General features: G+C 43.3%; 1 protein-coding gene across 5 annotated transcripts in view; it reads left to right on the top strand.

The window, feature by feature from the left end:
• CTNNA2 (catenin alpha 2) overlaps positions 1-16,916 on the top strand; it is a 781,915-nt gene that overhangs the window by 678,380 nt on the left and 86,619 nt on the right. For all 5 annotated transcript variants that reach the window (XM_075930971.1, XM_075930970.1, XM_075930972.1 and 2 more), the window contains 2 exons: positions 10,271-10,363; positions 10,640-10,796. In XM_075930971.1, coding sequence (XP_075787086.1) covers positions 10,271-10,363; positions 10,640-10,796 — 250 coding nt within the window. The remainder of the gene's footprint in view (positions 1-10,270; positions 10,364-10,639; positions 10,797-16,916) is intronic.

Below are 16,916 nucleotides of genomic sequence, written 5' to 3'. Positions count from 1 at the left end.
CTCCACATCTTTCTTGAAATGTGGCGCCCAGAACTGGACACAGTACTCCAGCTGAGGCCTAACTAGTGCAGAGTAGAGCGGCAGAATGACTTCACGAGTTTTGCTTACAACACACCTGTTGATACAACCTAGAATCATATTTGCTTTTTTTGCAACAGCATCACACTGTTGACTCATATTCAACTTGTGGTCCACTATAACCCCTAGATCCCTTTCCGCCATGCTCCTTCCTAGACAGTCGCTTCCCATCTTGTTTGCAGAGAAGATATTAATACAGGTTGAAACTCTCTTAACCAGGATTCTCTGGTCCGGCAACATCCATGGTTCAGCAAGACCGCAGATGTTCCAGGACCAGAGAGTCCAGTTGTGAGCCAGTACTGGGAGCTCTGCAGGCTGGCAGGGCAGCGGGAATCCAACGTGCACTAGCAGGACTTGCTGACAGGACAGTGGGAATCACACACACAATAGTGGGACTGCCCAGTAGGGCAACGGGAGCCAGGTGTGCAGAGGCAGCAGGGCTGCCTGGCACAACAGCAAGAGCTGGGCACTGCAGTGAGAGCCCAGCACAGCAGCAAGAACCTGGTGCATGTGGAGGTGGCAGGGTTGCTGAGCACTGCAGTGAGAGCCCAGCAAGTGGAGGTGGTAGGGCTGCCCAGCAGGTCAGTGGGGGCTGTCAGAGCAGCAAGGGCCAGTGAGGGGAAGGAGCCGGGGGGCCGGTGGTGGGGCAAGGTCTGGAGGGAGCTGGTGGGGGCGAGGGGCAGAAATGATTTCCCCTGTTCTGGCAAAATCCCTCACCTGGGACTAGTCAGGTCCTGAGGGTGCTAGACCAGGGAGGTCCAACCCGTAAAAATTAATGTTAAAAATCAATGTATTTAGGCTGATTTTTTTTAACTCCCCAAAAGTTATCTGACTTGCAAAACCAATACTGAGTTGCCTGGGTGATAACAGCTTAGTGTCATGCAGGTGGGAAAAGAGCGAAGCAATGCAGGGTTCCAATTGAATAAAAAGGACTTTGACTGTGCCTATTTAGTTTGTGATTTAGGAACAGTGCTTTCCTACTGACACTCCAAAACCACATATGCCTAACGAGGAGTCTGTTAGGAAGCCATTAATTCATGCTTTATTGCATCATTTTAGGCCAGTGATGTTTTTAGAGATGAGTTCTGTAGGCTGATGTTGAGTGATTCAGCTTTGAACCAGAGCGTTAATTTGTTCACAAATGCAAAGTAGTGATTGCTTTCCCATTAAAGTCACTGGGGCAGACTGATCACTGGCATTTGGGTAGTGGCAAACAAATGATATTGACCAGTTTGTTCCCGTGAACATGAACATGAACATGACTGCTAATTTGAACCTTAAATACTGTCTCTCCCTGCTTGGCCAGACACCTTTTGAGCGCTTAGCAACAGTTTTAACACCCATTCAAGCCATCTTTCAGCTCATGTTGTATATGTCAGAACCCCAGGCCTGCAATAAGCTTCAAGACAGTAGACCCTTGTCTTTATCTGGAGTCCTGCTGAAGTGAATTGTGTTCTTCTCATCCCAGGACTGAATTCTAAGATATTTTTATTTGTTTCTCATCTGTCCTAGACATCTTTTTGCAGTACTCCCATTAGCACAGGGAGTCATACACCTCTGCTAATGGAGTGTTGTGAGAATTAGTACTTCCATAGAATGTGATGTGTTCAGACACTAAAGAAAAGAGGGCCAGATGTATACCTAAGTGCATGTCTACACTGCCCTGCAATTAGGACTGTAGGGGGTGGAAATAGCACACCAAAGAGCTGTGCTCTCCCTTCCAATATGGATACTGCAGGTGTCCACACTAATGCATTCCTTCTCAAACAGGAGTCCATTCGTTATATCTGAGAACCTTTAATTTTGCATCCACATGGGGAAACTACAGTGCAGCACTTTGGTACACAGTGCTGGTCAAATCCAAATAGTAACTGCGGGGCAGTGTATCATAGAATCATAGACCTGGAAGAGACCTCAGAAGGTCATCAAGTCCAGCCCCCTGCTCTAGGCAGGACCAATTCCAACTAAATCAACCCGGCCAGGGCTTTGTCAAGCCGAGACTTAAACACCTCTAGGGACGGAGACTCCACTACTTCCCTAGGTAACCCATTCCAGTGCTTCACCGCCCTCCTAGTGAAATAGTTTTTCCTAATATCCAACCTGGACCTCTCCCACCACAACTTGAGACCATTGCTCCTTGTTCTGTCATCTGTCACTACTGAGAACAGCCTCTCTCCAGCCTCTTTGGAACCTCCCTTCAGGAAGTTGAAGGCTGCTATCAAATCCCCCCTCACTCTTCGCTTCTGCAGACTAAACAGACCCAAGTCCCTCAGCCTCTCCTCATAAGTCATATGCTCCAGCCCCCTAATCATTTTGGTTGCCCTCCGCTGGACCCTCTCCAGTGTGTCCACATCCTTTTTATAGTGGGGGGGCCCAGAACTGGACACAGTACTCCAGATGCGGCCTCACCAAAGGGGAATGATGACATCTCTGGATCTGCTGGCAATGCTCCTCTTAATGCAACCTAATATGCCATTAGCCTTTTTGGCTACAAGGGCACACTGTTGACTCATATCTAGCTTCTCATCCACTGTAACCTCCAGGTCCTTTTCTGCAGAACTACTACTTAACCGGTTGGTCCCCAGCTTGTAACTATGCTTGGGATTCTTCCGTCCCAAGTGCAGGACTCTACACTTGTCCTTGTTGAACCTCATCAGATTTCTTGTGGCCCAATCCTCCAATTTGTCTAAGTCATTCTGTACCCTATCTCTGCCCTTAAGCGTATCTACCTCTCCCCCCAGCTTAGTGTCATCCGCAAACTTGCTGAGGGTGCAATCCATCCCCTCATCCAGATCATTAATAAAGATATTGAACAAAACCGGTCCTAGAACCGAACCTTGGGGCACTCCACTAGAAACCGACCGCCATCCTGACATCGAGCCATTGATCACTACCCGCTGGGCCCGGCCTTCTAGCCATCTTTCTATCCATCTTACCGTCCATTTATCCAATCCACAATCCCTTAACTTGCTGGCAAGAATATTGTGGGAGACCGTATCAAAAGCCTTGCTAAAGTCAAGGTATATAACATCCACTGACTTCCCCATGTCCACCGAGCCAGTTACCTCATCATAGAAGCTAATCAGATTGGTCAGGCACGACTTGCCCTTTGTGAATCCATTCTGACTATTCCTAATCACGTTCCTCTCATTCAAGTGCCTCAATATGGATTCCTTAAGGATGCCTTCCATGATTTTTCCAGGAACCGAGGTAAGAGTGACCGGCCTATAGTTCCCTGGATCATCCTTCTTCCCTTTTTTGAAGATGGGCACTACATTTGCCTTTTTCCAGTCATCCGGGATTTCTCCCGATCTCCACGACTTTTCAAAGATAATAGCCAAAGGCTCCACAATGACATTTGCCAACTCCCTCAGTACCCTCGGATGCACTAAGTCCGGACCCATGGATTTATGTACGTTTAGCTTTTCTAAATAGTTCCTAACCTGTTCTTTATCCACCATGGGCTGTCCATCTTCATCCCATCTTGCGTCACTTGGCACAGAAGTCCAGGAGCCGACCTTGTCTGTGAATACAGAGGCAAAGAAAGCATTGAGTACTTCAGCTTTTCCCACATCATCTGTCACTAGGTTACCTCCTTCATCCATTAGGGGCCGCACACCCTCTCTGATCACCTTCTTCTTGTTAACATGCCTATAGAAACCTTTCTTGTTATCCTTCACATCCTTAGCCAGTCACAATTCCATTTGCGCTTTTGCCTTCCTGATAACCCCCCGGCATTCTCGAGCTATACCTTTAAACTCCTCCCTGGTCATTTGTCCAAGTTTCCACTCTTTGTAAGCTTCCTTTTTGTGCTTAAGTTCACCAAGGATTTCCCCTGTAAGCCAGTCCGGTCTCCTACCATGTTTGCCTCTCTTGCTATGCGTTGGGATGGTTTCTTTCTGTGCTTTCAATAAGGCTTCTTTAAAATACTGCCAGCTGTCCTGGACTCCTTTCCCTTTCATGTTAACATGCCCAGCAGTAAATGGGTATTTTCACTTCAAGGCATAGAAAATGGAAACTCCATGTTTTAACATTCTTCTTTTGCTCACTGAAAGGAAAAGGCTCACTGCCAATTTTCTTTTTCCACAATCCTTAATAGGCCCAATGTCAATTGTGTATATAGGCATTATATAGGTAAGGCAGCCTTGCACAGTTGTTGCAAAATCAGCATTTAAACATATATTTTATATTATCTTTGAATCATTGCATAGTCACAATGAAAGGTCAGGAGCAGCTGAGTCCTTTCCCTGTGTGCTACCTTCACCCATGCTGTGCTGTGAAGGGGATGGAAGAAGTGGAGGGAGGAGGAAGACTATGCTAATTACAGTATTTACATTTGTATCCCTGCTTTGTTGTAACAGATAGTGGGCCCTTTATCTAATTTTTTTTTCCTCCAAGCAATTAATTGGTGTTTCTTTGGACTACTTCCAGTAAATCCAGAGCAGCCCAGCTAAATATTTGAATTTAAGATTAATACAGCGGAAAATGCATTTTGATCACCATGGTTACTTATAATCATCCCCAAGGGTTCAGTTCAGACTGTGGGAAGTTGAAAGGGTACAGTTTAGAATTACAGAAGAACGATAACTGGACTCGATTGTCATTAACACTTTAGCACGGTAAAGGGGCCTGAAAGCCGTTGTAAATGAAAAAGGGCCATAGTACCTTTAATGTGTCCAAGAAATGCAATTCAATCCTGTGTCCAGCAGTAAAGATAAAAATAAAGTCAATATTTATTTTTATTTTAAAAATAAACCATTATTTTTTGATTGTGCCCTATTTTTTATGTTGTGGAGGAAGATTCTTTTGACTTAAAACACAGAAAAAAGTCATTTTTCAGGACTTATGCTGCATATACATTGCCTGTATATAACTGAAGGCAATGGAGTGTTTCACGTGATTAAAAATACACATGTAAGGATTCTAAGGCATGCACTTACTGGGCAAAGTCTAGCTGGTGGGGAAGGTATGTAAAGGTGCTTTATCTAAACCATCTGTCCATGTCAACCTGTGGTTGACTTGTTGTTGTTCGTCCATCGAGGTCGATGAGGACCACCCAGTGTCATTAGTTTGGTTGGGGGTGGGTTTGGAGATGGCTGATTAGTCCAATCCGAGCCTGAAATTGATGGTTACAGTGGGGACATGAAAGATCGGACTGCCAACTGGAGGAAGAGAAGATACCCAGCCCTGGACTTGCGAAGAAGACGTTTCTCTGCAGCATAACACAGTCTCTTTTGTTCGTGGGCTATTGCACCATCATGTATTCGTCTGCACCAGGTGGAGTGATCTTCAGCAATACTCTCCCAATTTCCAGGATCTATGTTACAGTTGTGAAGGGAGGCTTTAAGGGTGTCTTTGAATCTCTTCTTTTGACCTCCAAGAGATCGCTTGCCGTGTTGTAATTCACCATAGAGCATCTTCTTGGGCAGTCGATCATCGGACATGTGCACAACATGGCCAGCCCATCTGAGTTGTGCCTTGAAAAGCATGGTGTGAATGCTTGTCATATTAGCCTGTAGAAGAACATCAGTATCTGGAACTTTATACTGCCATCTTATCTTCAGCAGTTTCCCTAGACAGTTCAGGTGGAAGTGATTCAGCTTTTTCGCATGACGACTATATACAGCCCAGGTCTCACAAGCATAGAGAAGGGTGGGCAAGACGACTGCCGAGTAGACTTTTAGCTACTAAGGGTTGACTTAGTGGCAAGTAGGCTGGTGGTGGGTACTGCTGGAGGGTGCAGAAGAGACTTAGTAGAGCTGACTAGGCTGGGTTAACTTCACAAACGTATCAAAATATGTTTAACACTTTGCTGATTTGTTTATTTATTCACATATTTAAGTTCTCTAGATTCTTCACCACAATTTTATTCAATAGTGAGAACCATTTTAGGGAGTCTGTGAACTCCCAGGTTTTCTATAAGTTCAGTAAACTGCTCAGACGTTTACAAAATCATGGTCACCTCAACAATCCTGCTGCCTCCCAACCTCACTGAGCTCTTTTCTTCTAGCTGCTCGGCTGCAAAGGTGAGATGTGCAGTATGGTTTGGAACTGGGGTGGGCAATAATATTCACAGGGAGGCCACTTAATGAATTTTGGTACATGGTCACGAGCTGGCTCCACCCCTGGAGGGGAGGGGTGAAGCTAGGACGGAAGAGGTGGGGCAGGGGACTAGCCTCTCCACCGAGTTATCTGGGGCAGGAGGGTTTGAATTAAAAGCCCAGCAAAGAGTTTGAAGCTCCTGGCCCTGCTGGTACTACATTGCTTGATGGCCCTCTGGGGTGCTGTAGCTATTTAAAGGACTCACGGCTCCAACCCATGCCAGGGAAGTGCCATGACTGGGAGCCAGGAGCCATTTAAATAGGATCCTGCTGCCTGAGCCGGCACCTGGATATTAAGTGGCAGGGGGAGCAAGATATAAATAGAAAGCAGACAGATACAATCTGCAGGTTGGATCAAAGTGTTAGGTGGGCTGGCTCTGGCCCCCAGGCCACATCTTGCCCAGCCCTGGTTTAGAAGGTATAAAACCTGGCGTTGGGCAGTCCATGAGAGAAAGTAGATTGCAAAGCCAAGGGCCTCTCCCAGCAAACCCTCTGCCAACAGTCCCCTCTAAATCTGGAGATTTTACAATCAGAGCCAAATTCCACAGGTGAAATCTGGGTTCCATTGCAGCCAATGGGAGTTTTGCCATTAACTTCAGTAGCGCTAGGATTATGCGCCAAATCTGTCCTCACTTTTCTGGTACTTCCAAGTCTATAGACTGTTTGGCATGATGTTCTATTATTTCACATCCTTAGAACATAATTTTCACAGCAGAAAGTTGTCTCAGAAACCTGAGCCCTGCAAGTAAGGAATTTTGAGTAGGTAGCCACGTTAGCTGAAAATCTGGATATTATTCAATGTACGTGTTTGAAATGGCATTGCTGTGTACTGCAGAGTCTTGACAAGTCACCAGGCATTAGCCAAGAAGCACAACCCATTTCATTATAATTTCAAAGCAACTCAGATCCAAGGCTGTTCATCTGTGCATGGGGCACTATTAAGAGAATTCCTAATAATGTTAAGTAACAATTGGGGTTCTTCACAATAGGTAGTGTTATGAAATATGAACACTAAAAACAAGGTTTCCCTGTACCTCTGAAGAACTCTCTCATCTTATTTAAATATAATTTCAAAACCAAGTTGATTATAGTCAATAAACATGAGAGAAATGATTGAAGGGTTGAATGAGCTAAAACACGTTCTTGTTCTTGAAGCCACACTTAATAGCATTAACATGTTTTTTTCCCCACAAGTCCTGTCAAATAATGTCTATTTCCCTTTATGCTTTGCAGGGACAATATCCCTTTTGATGAGTTGGTGTTAAATTCTAATTTGTAGTAATGTGCAACTTCCAATGTAAGATTCGTTTGCTGCTGTGTCTGTATTTGAGTTCGAATGCCAGATCCTTAACTGCTTTGAATTGGTTTCACTTGATTGTACTGGATGGCTTTATCTGACTTACACCCAGCTGAGAGAGTGGCAATAAATCTGTACAAGACTTAAAACGACTCTTGAAAAAGCCAGAGATTATAGTTGATCTACATGAACAATTTTCATTGGCTCTACATAGGCATACTGCATACTGAATATGTCCACTGATTACTCTTTAATCTTTTTTTTCTACTAATTTTTACATTCTGCTCTGTTAGATTACGTTCTGTTCTGTTCGATTTCACAAAAAAGAATAAACAGGTTGTCTGAGACTGACTTGGTGCAAACCCTGACAAAGTAGTTCCAAATATTATCCTCATTAGGATAAAACCAAGTGAGTGATTAATGCAGAGAAAGCAGAAGCAAATTTTATTTCAATGTCAGTGCAATGAGACGAGTCCATTCCCAGTAGAATTAGCGTGATCATGGCAGTTTAATAGTTTTATGGCCATTTCAAGGGACCTATTATGGTCCTATGAAAGTGTCTTTCAATTCCATAGCATTCACACCTGAGCAAAAAATAAGATAATAGTACGCTTTGGGCCTCAGGGCAATTCTTTCATCTTGGTCATCATAAAAAGAAAAGAAAATCTAAAAAAAATTACTTATTTTGTAACCTTGATTTGTGCTGACTGTAACATTGTTTTCTGGTATTTTAAACCTGTAATCCTCTCATACATTTCATCATTGAATCACCTAACTTTCTACGCATGTTATAGTTACTATCGTGGATAGCTTTTATTTCCGATGAAGATGAAAGGGTACTGCTGGATGTGAAAGTGACTACAGAACACAGCAAATTAGTTGGAATATGTCAGCTTAGGAGAACATATCTGATATGAGTGCTGTAAGGCTGTTAACAAACAGACTAACTCATTTGTCTCACCGTGCAATGAAAATAAGAATCACCACATTATAATGAAATCTTGACTGGGATGTGCCTAGAAGCCTCTTTGAAGCCTAGGGTGATTTCCTTCCATTGATTTTGACACAGTGATACATGCAAACCACATTCTAAATAACTGTGAAATGAGATGGGTTCTGTGGCGAACAGATGGATCAAGGCTAAATATGGTGATGTGCATTGGAGACAGGAACAGATTAATACCACAAGGGGAGAGTAAAGGAAAATTGGAAAGACTGGGGTATTTGAACTAATTCATGAATTATTTCCAACTGGTAGTTCTGCCTTCAGGCACAATGAATAATACCAAGACAGCATCTTTAAAAATGTATGTGTTTTTCAATGTAGATGAGCATTCAGAGCCTTACTTCCTGGTGAAATTAAAACAAAAAAGTCCTTTACCATTCCTAAAAAAATGTAGCCATAGGTCTAAACACCACATATGTAATGTTGTTTAGTTTTCTATACTCTGGCATGAATTGCTATTTTAATAAGTTAGTTCAGATTCCCCTCAGAGGCACAAAGTCTTTGAAAATGTATTTCTTGCATGGAAGTTCCTTAGCAATTAGGAAACTTGACTCCCCCTTCACATCCAGCCTTTAGTAGTTAAGGGCAGGATTTGACTGGTAGGTCTGTATGCACTTCTCCATCACCCTACTCTTGCTCCAAAACCCCCAAGTGTTATAATGACTCAGACCTTCCCCACCCTGGAACAATGTTCCACAGCATATAAGGGGATCCATATCTCATAGGGTACGTCTAGGCTACAGGCTTTTGTTGACAGAAGTTTTGTTGACAGATACTGTCGACAAAGCTTCTGTCGACAAAGAGCGTCTAGACTACATTCAGTTCTGTCGACAAAGCAAGCTGCTTTGTCGACAAAACCCTGTAGTCTAGACACAACCCTAGATGCAATAACACCTTCTGTCGACAGAACTCTGTCGACAGAAGGCGTTATGTCTCATAAAATGAGGTTTACCAGCGTCGACAAAACTGCTGAGTTCTGTCGACATTATGTCGACAGAACTCAGCGGTAGTGTAGACGCAGGTTTAATTTTGTCGACAAAAGTCCACTTTTGTCGACAAAACCCTGTAGTCTAGACACACCCTAAATGCGATCTGTGCATCCGGTCTTTCTTAACATCGTTTTTAACAGTTACATTTCATGAGGTCAGATTGTGATATCCTTCCTGAATGGTACCTTACTCTGCATGCAGCCCCAGATAAATCAACTGGAGTATGTGAGAAGTAAGATACTTCTCCATATGAGTAAGGCCACCAGGATCTGAAACTGAAACGAATATGGAATGTCTGCATGTGAGTAAAGATACCACAATATTGATCATGGTTAGCAAAGAAGATCTCTGCCAGCTGGGACTTCTGAGTCTCTTCAGAATGGCATGGCTGTCAGGATATGACAGAGCCTGGACCACTGTTATTCATAACGAACAAGGTTGATACAAAGAAAAAGAGAGGGCGAGAGAAAGAAATACCTCAATAATTATTTTAAAAAGTAAACCGTCTCCTTAGAAGTCTTTCAGAAAGTGTAACATGCGAGCCACAGAGAAAGGTGCAGAGAACTTGGCAGTGAAGGAAAAGGATATGAAATATCTTAATATTGTGGATGGCTGAAGTTTAATTTGCAAGGGAGGAAACAATCTGCATGGGTTTCTGCTTAGCAGCACATGTGATGCCGTTTGAGGCTTCCAATATGATTCCCTCATTCTAAGCAAAGTTCAATAATAATACTAAAAAAGATATAAAAGGTCCCATTAGCCTGGAAACATGATTCTCTGTCTGCTGTTCAAATTACAGGTTGCCAATCTAGCCTGTTCTATCTCCAATAATGAAGAAGGCGTGAAGTTAGTCCGTATGGCAGCAACCCAGATTGATAGTCTATGCCCACAGGTAGGCACAATTCTTGCTGAAAAATACTCCAGGACTGTTAAAATATTAAAGAGCATAAGGTATTTGACAGAGAAAAACGTCTGAAGATTATAGCCTTGCCTTTTTTCGTGATATTGTTCATTGCCTTGCAAAAACGGAAAGGTATGTTTGTATTTTGAGAGGTGCGTTTAATGAATGCGGAGCACAGATGTGCTTTGAACACTGCATTTAATCAATTTGTTCCTTCCCGTGAGAAAAGTTTTGCCATTTCTTGTAACAACGTATCCTAAATAACAGGTCATAAATGCGGCACTCACGCTGGCTGCCAGACCCCAGAGCAAAGTTGCCCAGGACAATATGGACGTCTTTAAAGATCAGTGGGAGAAACAAGTGAGAGTTCTCACCGAGGCAGTTGATGACATCACATCCGTGGATGATTTTCTCTCCGTCTCAGGTACTGGGAACACAGGAGCCTCCGACAAAAAATAAACCAATTCATTAAAGTAACGGTCACATTGGAAAGGTAGCTAGAATTACAGCTGAGTCATTGGTGCAGGCTTCCAACTGCTTAGAATGCTGGTTTGTTGCATTCCGTGGGAATGATCCACTACTGCCCGAATAGCTGGTCATAATGTACGTGTTTCTGTCTTTTGGGGGATGTTCTGTATTTTATAGTATCAGAGGGGTAGCCGTGTTAGTCTGAATCTGCAAAAGCGGCGAGGAGTCCTGAAGTAGACTTCAGTTAGTCTATAAGGTGCCACAGGACTCCTCGCCGCTTCTGTATTTTATATACGGCAAAGAAACCCAATTCTCTGATAGGCTAAAAAAGTAAAAGAAGTATAAATTGCAGGTCAAAGGAGGATGCATTTTTAGTACCTGTTTTTTCCCTTCTTGTGGTCAATTCATTTCTAGTGCAAGTGTTTCAAGTTGGACAGCTGTTATCTACCTCATATGAATGCTTTAGAGTCTGGTGGCTAAAAATATGCAGTCAAAATGGATGGGTAGTGTTGACCCTATCAAAAGAGAGGTGGGGCAGAGGCCTGGCTGAAAATCTGGCCTTTAGTATTTCTCTGTGTATTGCAGTAAATGGCAAACCAGCTTAATGGAATCAAAGAAGTTAAGAGAGGGGAACCCAGATTCTCCGGTGCAATCCATTCACTTGGTGCCACTCAGGTGGTACCAAATGGATGGATTCTGGCCAGATATACACAGCAGAAGTTTTTTTTCAGAGATTCTTCACTATTGTGAACATGGCTACTCCTGTGCCAGTCATCCGGTGCACACACCAGTTGCTCTAACCAATATAAAGACAAAGCAACCAGTGAATGAAGGATTCAGAACTGTCTTTCCAATGCACCTCCCAACTTGCACCATGGGGTACATCTACACAGTAACATTATTTTGAAATAACTTAGTCCGCGCTGTGGGGAGTTATTTCGAAATAATGTTGAAATACGGTCAAGCTGGAGGACTTCTGACTCTGACTCCCATAACCCTCATTGTACGAGGAGTAAGGGATGTCAGAGGAAGAGTGCTCTTCTTCAAAATAAGTGCTGTGTAGATGCTCCCAATTTCGAAATAAGCTACACAATTGACGTAGCTCATTTTGCGTAGTTTCTTTTGAGTTAAGCCCTGCTGTGTAGATGAACCCTTGCAGAACTCAAGTGTATGGAAGGACTGAGGCTGGAAAAGAGCTATTAGACTACCAAATCCATTTACACCTTGAATATAATTAGCAGAGACAGCTTCATGCCACATAATTCTGAGCTAGTTCCATATCCCTGCCTTCGAAGCATCACAGTTTGTTTGAATTTGAATCCAGGTGAGGATTTGAAGTTCAAGTGACCCCAAAGTTCAAAGATGGTCATGTCTAGACCTTTTAGCTGGAGATGTCTCTCTTACTAAGAAGCACAAAGGAATTTGGGCTACCCTTTTCACATTTATGAATGTCTCGGAACAGGTGGCCAGTGTTTGCAAATGTTATTCCGTAAAAGCTCAGTTGTTACATCCCTTACCCAAGAGCATGGGCATACAGTAATGTAGGCAAGGAAAGGGAGAGCCTTCCCAATACTGCTTACATGCCTGACTGCCAAAGGCTGGGGTAGCTGCTGGGGAAGTCTAGGGCCGAGGTGTAGCAGCCCAGCTTCCCCAGCCACAGGGCAAGGCTGGGGCCGTGCCCTGGCAGCCGGCTTCTCCAGTGACTATGGAGGGATAGGATCATGGCACAGCAACCCTGCTTCCTGGCTGCTGGAGAGGGCTGGGCCATTGTCACAGCCCAACAGCCTCGGCCCTCCATGTGGCCAGGAAAGATTGGTCTGGGGTGGGCAGGGCTTAGCTTCAGGGGTTGGCATAGGGAGGAAGGGGCAGGGTGAGGTTGGAGCTTGCCTTTCCCAGCTGGGCTTTCACCCGCCACCCATGCCCAGGAGTGAGAGAGATGTTTTATTCTCTCACAGCCCAGCTTAGATCGTGACTCACAACCGCAAGCAAGTGGGTGGGAAGGGGCAGGAATGGAGTGTTATTAGAAGGATAATTACAAGGCCCTTCACTGGTTTGCTCACAGGCCAGAACATCTGGTCAGGAGCACAATAGAGCCAGCTGTTCCCACAAAAAAAGAGATCAAGTAACTTATTCTTCACCGCGGGACAGGAAGGAGAGAGAAAGGGATTTGGGCTGTCTGGTTCACAATCCTTTCTCTGTGTTGCTTCTGGGGAGGTGAAGCAACACCTATTTACGGCATAATGGTAATCATAGACTCATAAAATATTAGAATTGGAAGGGGCCTCAAGAAATCATCAAGTCCAGTCCTCTGCCCTCACGGCAGGACCAAGCATGGTCTAGATCATCCCTGACAGGTGTCTGTCTAACCTGCTCTTAAAGATCTCCAGAGATGGAGGTTCCACAATCTCCCTAGGCAATTTATTCCAGTGTTTCTCCACCCTCACAGGTAGGAAGTTTTTCTCAATGTCCAACCTAAACCTCCCTTGCTGTAGTTTACACCCATTGCTTCTTGTCCTATTATCAGAGGCCAAGGAGAGCAATCCCTTCCTCCTCTCTGTGACACCCTTTTAGATATCTGAAAACTGCTATCATGTCCCCTCTCAGTCTTCTCTTTTCCAATCTAAATAAGCCAAATTCCTTCAGTCTTGCCTAGACTGTAAGTTACAAACTAGGTTTAAGCAGCTAGTGATCTTGTTTCAAAAATGTTGTTTGTGTGTTTGACCCACTACATTGCAGGTAGCTTGTTATCCTAGTAAGATATAAGGGAGGTGGGACTGGCCACTGTGAGAAAGGAAGTAGCTCTGAGAGAAGCTAAACCTCAAGAGATGGCAAGGGCTGAATTCTGTGGTGGTCTGCTTTGGAATCCTTTCATAAATAACACCAAATCCTAGGAAAGGGCTAAGTTTTTACTTGCTACAACTTATGTGACTATACGGAAGCCACCTACTTGCACTTCTTTTGTGTATAGAAAGGTAATGACAGCTAACTTAGAAAACAGAAAGAGGTACATTTTATATGAAATAATGTGATCAGCGCTTGTTTCCAAGTAACAAGAAAATCCCTATTTCAGTTATGCATTTCCTCTCTAGTCTTTGTGAACCTTGGCAGATGAGGCATTATTGGAGTTTAACTTCATATTAGGCAGAGATTTTTTGAATATATACTTTTCTCTCCTGAGGCATCTCCTTTTAAAAATAAACCCAGGTTCAAATGGGAAAGGAGTAGAATGATTTCATAAACCAGTCAGTGTGTGAAGTTCTAATCCACAGTGCATATTTCATAAACATTATTTTCTAGAGTGTGTGTGCGTGGGGTGGGGGGAACGATGTATTCATCCTTAGAGAGGATTACTTCATATTGTTTTCCTTTTTTTCTGTTTGGTTGCATCTTGTTAATCCTGGTAACAAGGAAATGACTTGGTCGAGGCAAGTAACTGCCCACCATTCAAGCTCAGTTCAGGGTGCTTACTGCAAGCCGTAACAAGAAAATGAAAACCGACTGTCAGAAAACTGAGTGCTTCAGAACCTGGGAAAGCATATGTTTTGATTTCTTATCAATGATATTCTTATCAATAAACTAGGCAAATACAACTTAGATGGGATTACTATCAGGTAGGTGCATAACTGGCTGAATAACCATACTCAGAGAGTAGTTATTAATGGTTCATAATCCTGCTGGAAAGGTATAACAAGTGGGGTTCTGCAGGGGTCTGTTTTGGGACCGGCTCTGTTCAATATCTTCATCAATGATTTAGATATTGGCATAGAAAGTACGCTTATTAAGTTTGCAGATGATACCAAGCTGAGAGGGGTTGCGACTGCTCTGGAGGATAGGGTCATAATTCAAAATGATCTGGAAAAATTGGAGAAATGGTCTGAGGTAAACAGGATGAAGTTTAATAAGGACAAATGCAAAGTGCTCCACTTAGGAAGGAACAATCAGTTTCACACATACAAAATGGGAAATGACTGTCTAGGAAGGAGTATGGCAGAAAGGGATCTAGGGGTTATAGTGGACCACAAGTTGAATGAGTCAGCAGTGTGATGCTGTTGCAAAAATCAAACATGATTCTGGGATGCATTAACAAGTGTTTTGTGAGCAAGACATGAGAAGTCATTCTTCCTCTCTACTCTGCGCTGGTTAGGCCTCAGTTGGAGTATTGTGTTCAGTTCTGGGCACCACATTTCAAGAAAGATGTGGAGAAATTGGATAGGGTCCAGAGAAGAGCAACAAGAATGATTAAAGGTCAAGAGAACATGACCTATGAAAGAAGACTGAAAGAATTGGGCTTGTTTAGTTTGGAAAAGAGACAATTGAGAGGGGACATGATAGCAGTTTTCAGATATGTAAAAGGGTGTCACAAGGAGGAGGGAAAAAAAATTGTTCTTCCTGGCCTCTGACGATAGAACAATAAGTAATGGGCTTAAACTGTAGCAAGGGAGGTTTAGGTTGGACATTAGGAAAAAGTTCCTAACTGCCGGAGTAGTCAAACACTGGACTAAATTGCCCAGGGAGGTTGTGGATTCTCCATCTGTGGAGATATTTAAGAGTAGGTTAGATAAATGTTTATCAGGGATGGTCAGACAGTATTTGGTCCTGCCATGAGCGCAGGGGACTGGACTCGATGACCTCTCGAGGTCCCTTCCAGTCCTAGTATTCTTTGATTCTATGATTTGACAGTTGGAGCTGGCAAGCACCTTCTGACAGACCTAGCTCTGCAAACAATAGACAGACCCAAGTCTGTGGTCTATAGATACAGTCCACAACCTGAGGAGTTATTTGAGATTATTTTGTATCTCTTTTACAGTTCGAGACAGGCCTACCGATGGGGCGGGAGAAAGGGACTTGGTGATTCAAAGGGGCCAGAGGTTCCTAGCTGCCCTTTAAATTGCCATGCTGCAGAGCCCCAGGCAGCTTGCTCTGGACATCGCTGGTCGGGGGAGGGGAGAGCAGTCTGGGCAGCGCTGATGGCTAGCTGCTCCAGCCCCACCCTTGTGGGAGCACAGAGCCAAGGGCCTCCCCAGAGACCTGGAGAGTCTGTCGTCTTGCCTGGTTCAAGCCAAAGCTCATCACTAAGTTGCACTTTCTTCCCAGGGATAATTTCTACTGACTGTGTTTTTCAGAAATCAATTTACTTTCATAATATATTTACCAGGATGGGCTTGAGTTACAAATCTCGGATACAGTTCCAAATTTTCCCTACGTCTACACTGCAGTGCTATTTCGGAATACCGGCGGTATCCCGAAATAGCTATTCCATGTCTTGTGAGCGCAACTGTTATTTCAAAATATAAGGGGCTAGCTATTCCGATGTCCCTGTTAACCTCATTCAATGAGGAGTAAGGGACATTTCAAAAGAGCTATTTATTTTGAAATAAGTGCTGCGTAGACATTCAATAAGCCATTTCGAAATTGACCCAGAACAAGCTATGCAATTTGCATAGCTCAAATTGTGTAGCTTATTTTGAGCTATGGGTGCAGTGTAGACACACGCTAAGTGAATCAAATCTGGGGTTTGTGTTTAGGTATATCTTTTCACTTTTTTATTTTTTATCTCTTTAAAAATGATATTCCATCCCACATTCTTTATAGAACTCTGCTCTATTAGCAGTGAGCTCTGAAGTCTTGGCTTCAGTCAGAATTCACAGAAAGAAGCAATAGTTTATTTTTGGTTGCTAAATCATTAAAGTATTAAAATGCATTCAGCATCTGGTTGAGAATTTCTGACAAAATGACCCTTCCCTGCTTACTACTCCGTACCACAATTGATGGCACATTTTTATTGGTGCTACAGAATAAGTCTTAAATTAATTTTAACCAAATGCTTTACATTTCAAATACATTGTCTATTCCCATTTCTAAAAGTGTTTTCACTTCAGATAAAAATTGGGCATGCTGGGCTAAGCAAAATGGGTTTTAAAAAATATTTTAGCAGAGCAACATTTTTGAAACCTATTCAGGTTATTTTGGGGGGGGGAGGAGAAGGTTCCTTTTGAAATGACCTTGGTTCTTAGCACTAGAGGATTTCAGTTCTCATTCAGAAATGTTACAATTTGAAATGCAACATTGTCAACTT

The sequence above is a fragment of the Pelodiscus sinensis genome, chromosome 5 (assembly GCF_049634645.1).
Source record: "Pelodiscus sinensis isolate JC-2024 chromosome 5, ASM4963464v1, whole genome shotgun sequence".
NCBI classification, from domain to species: domain Eukaryota; kingdom Metazoa; phylum Chordata; order Testudines; family Trionychidae; genus Pelodiscus; species Pelodiscus sinensis.
The sequence above is the reverse complement of the archived record's forward strand: the minus strand, read 5'-3'. Positions and strand labels throughout refer to the sequence as shown.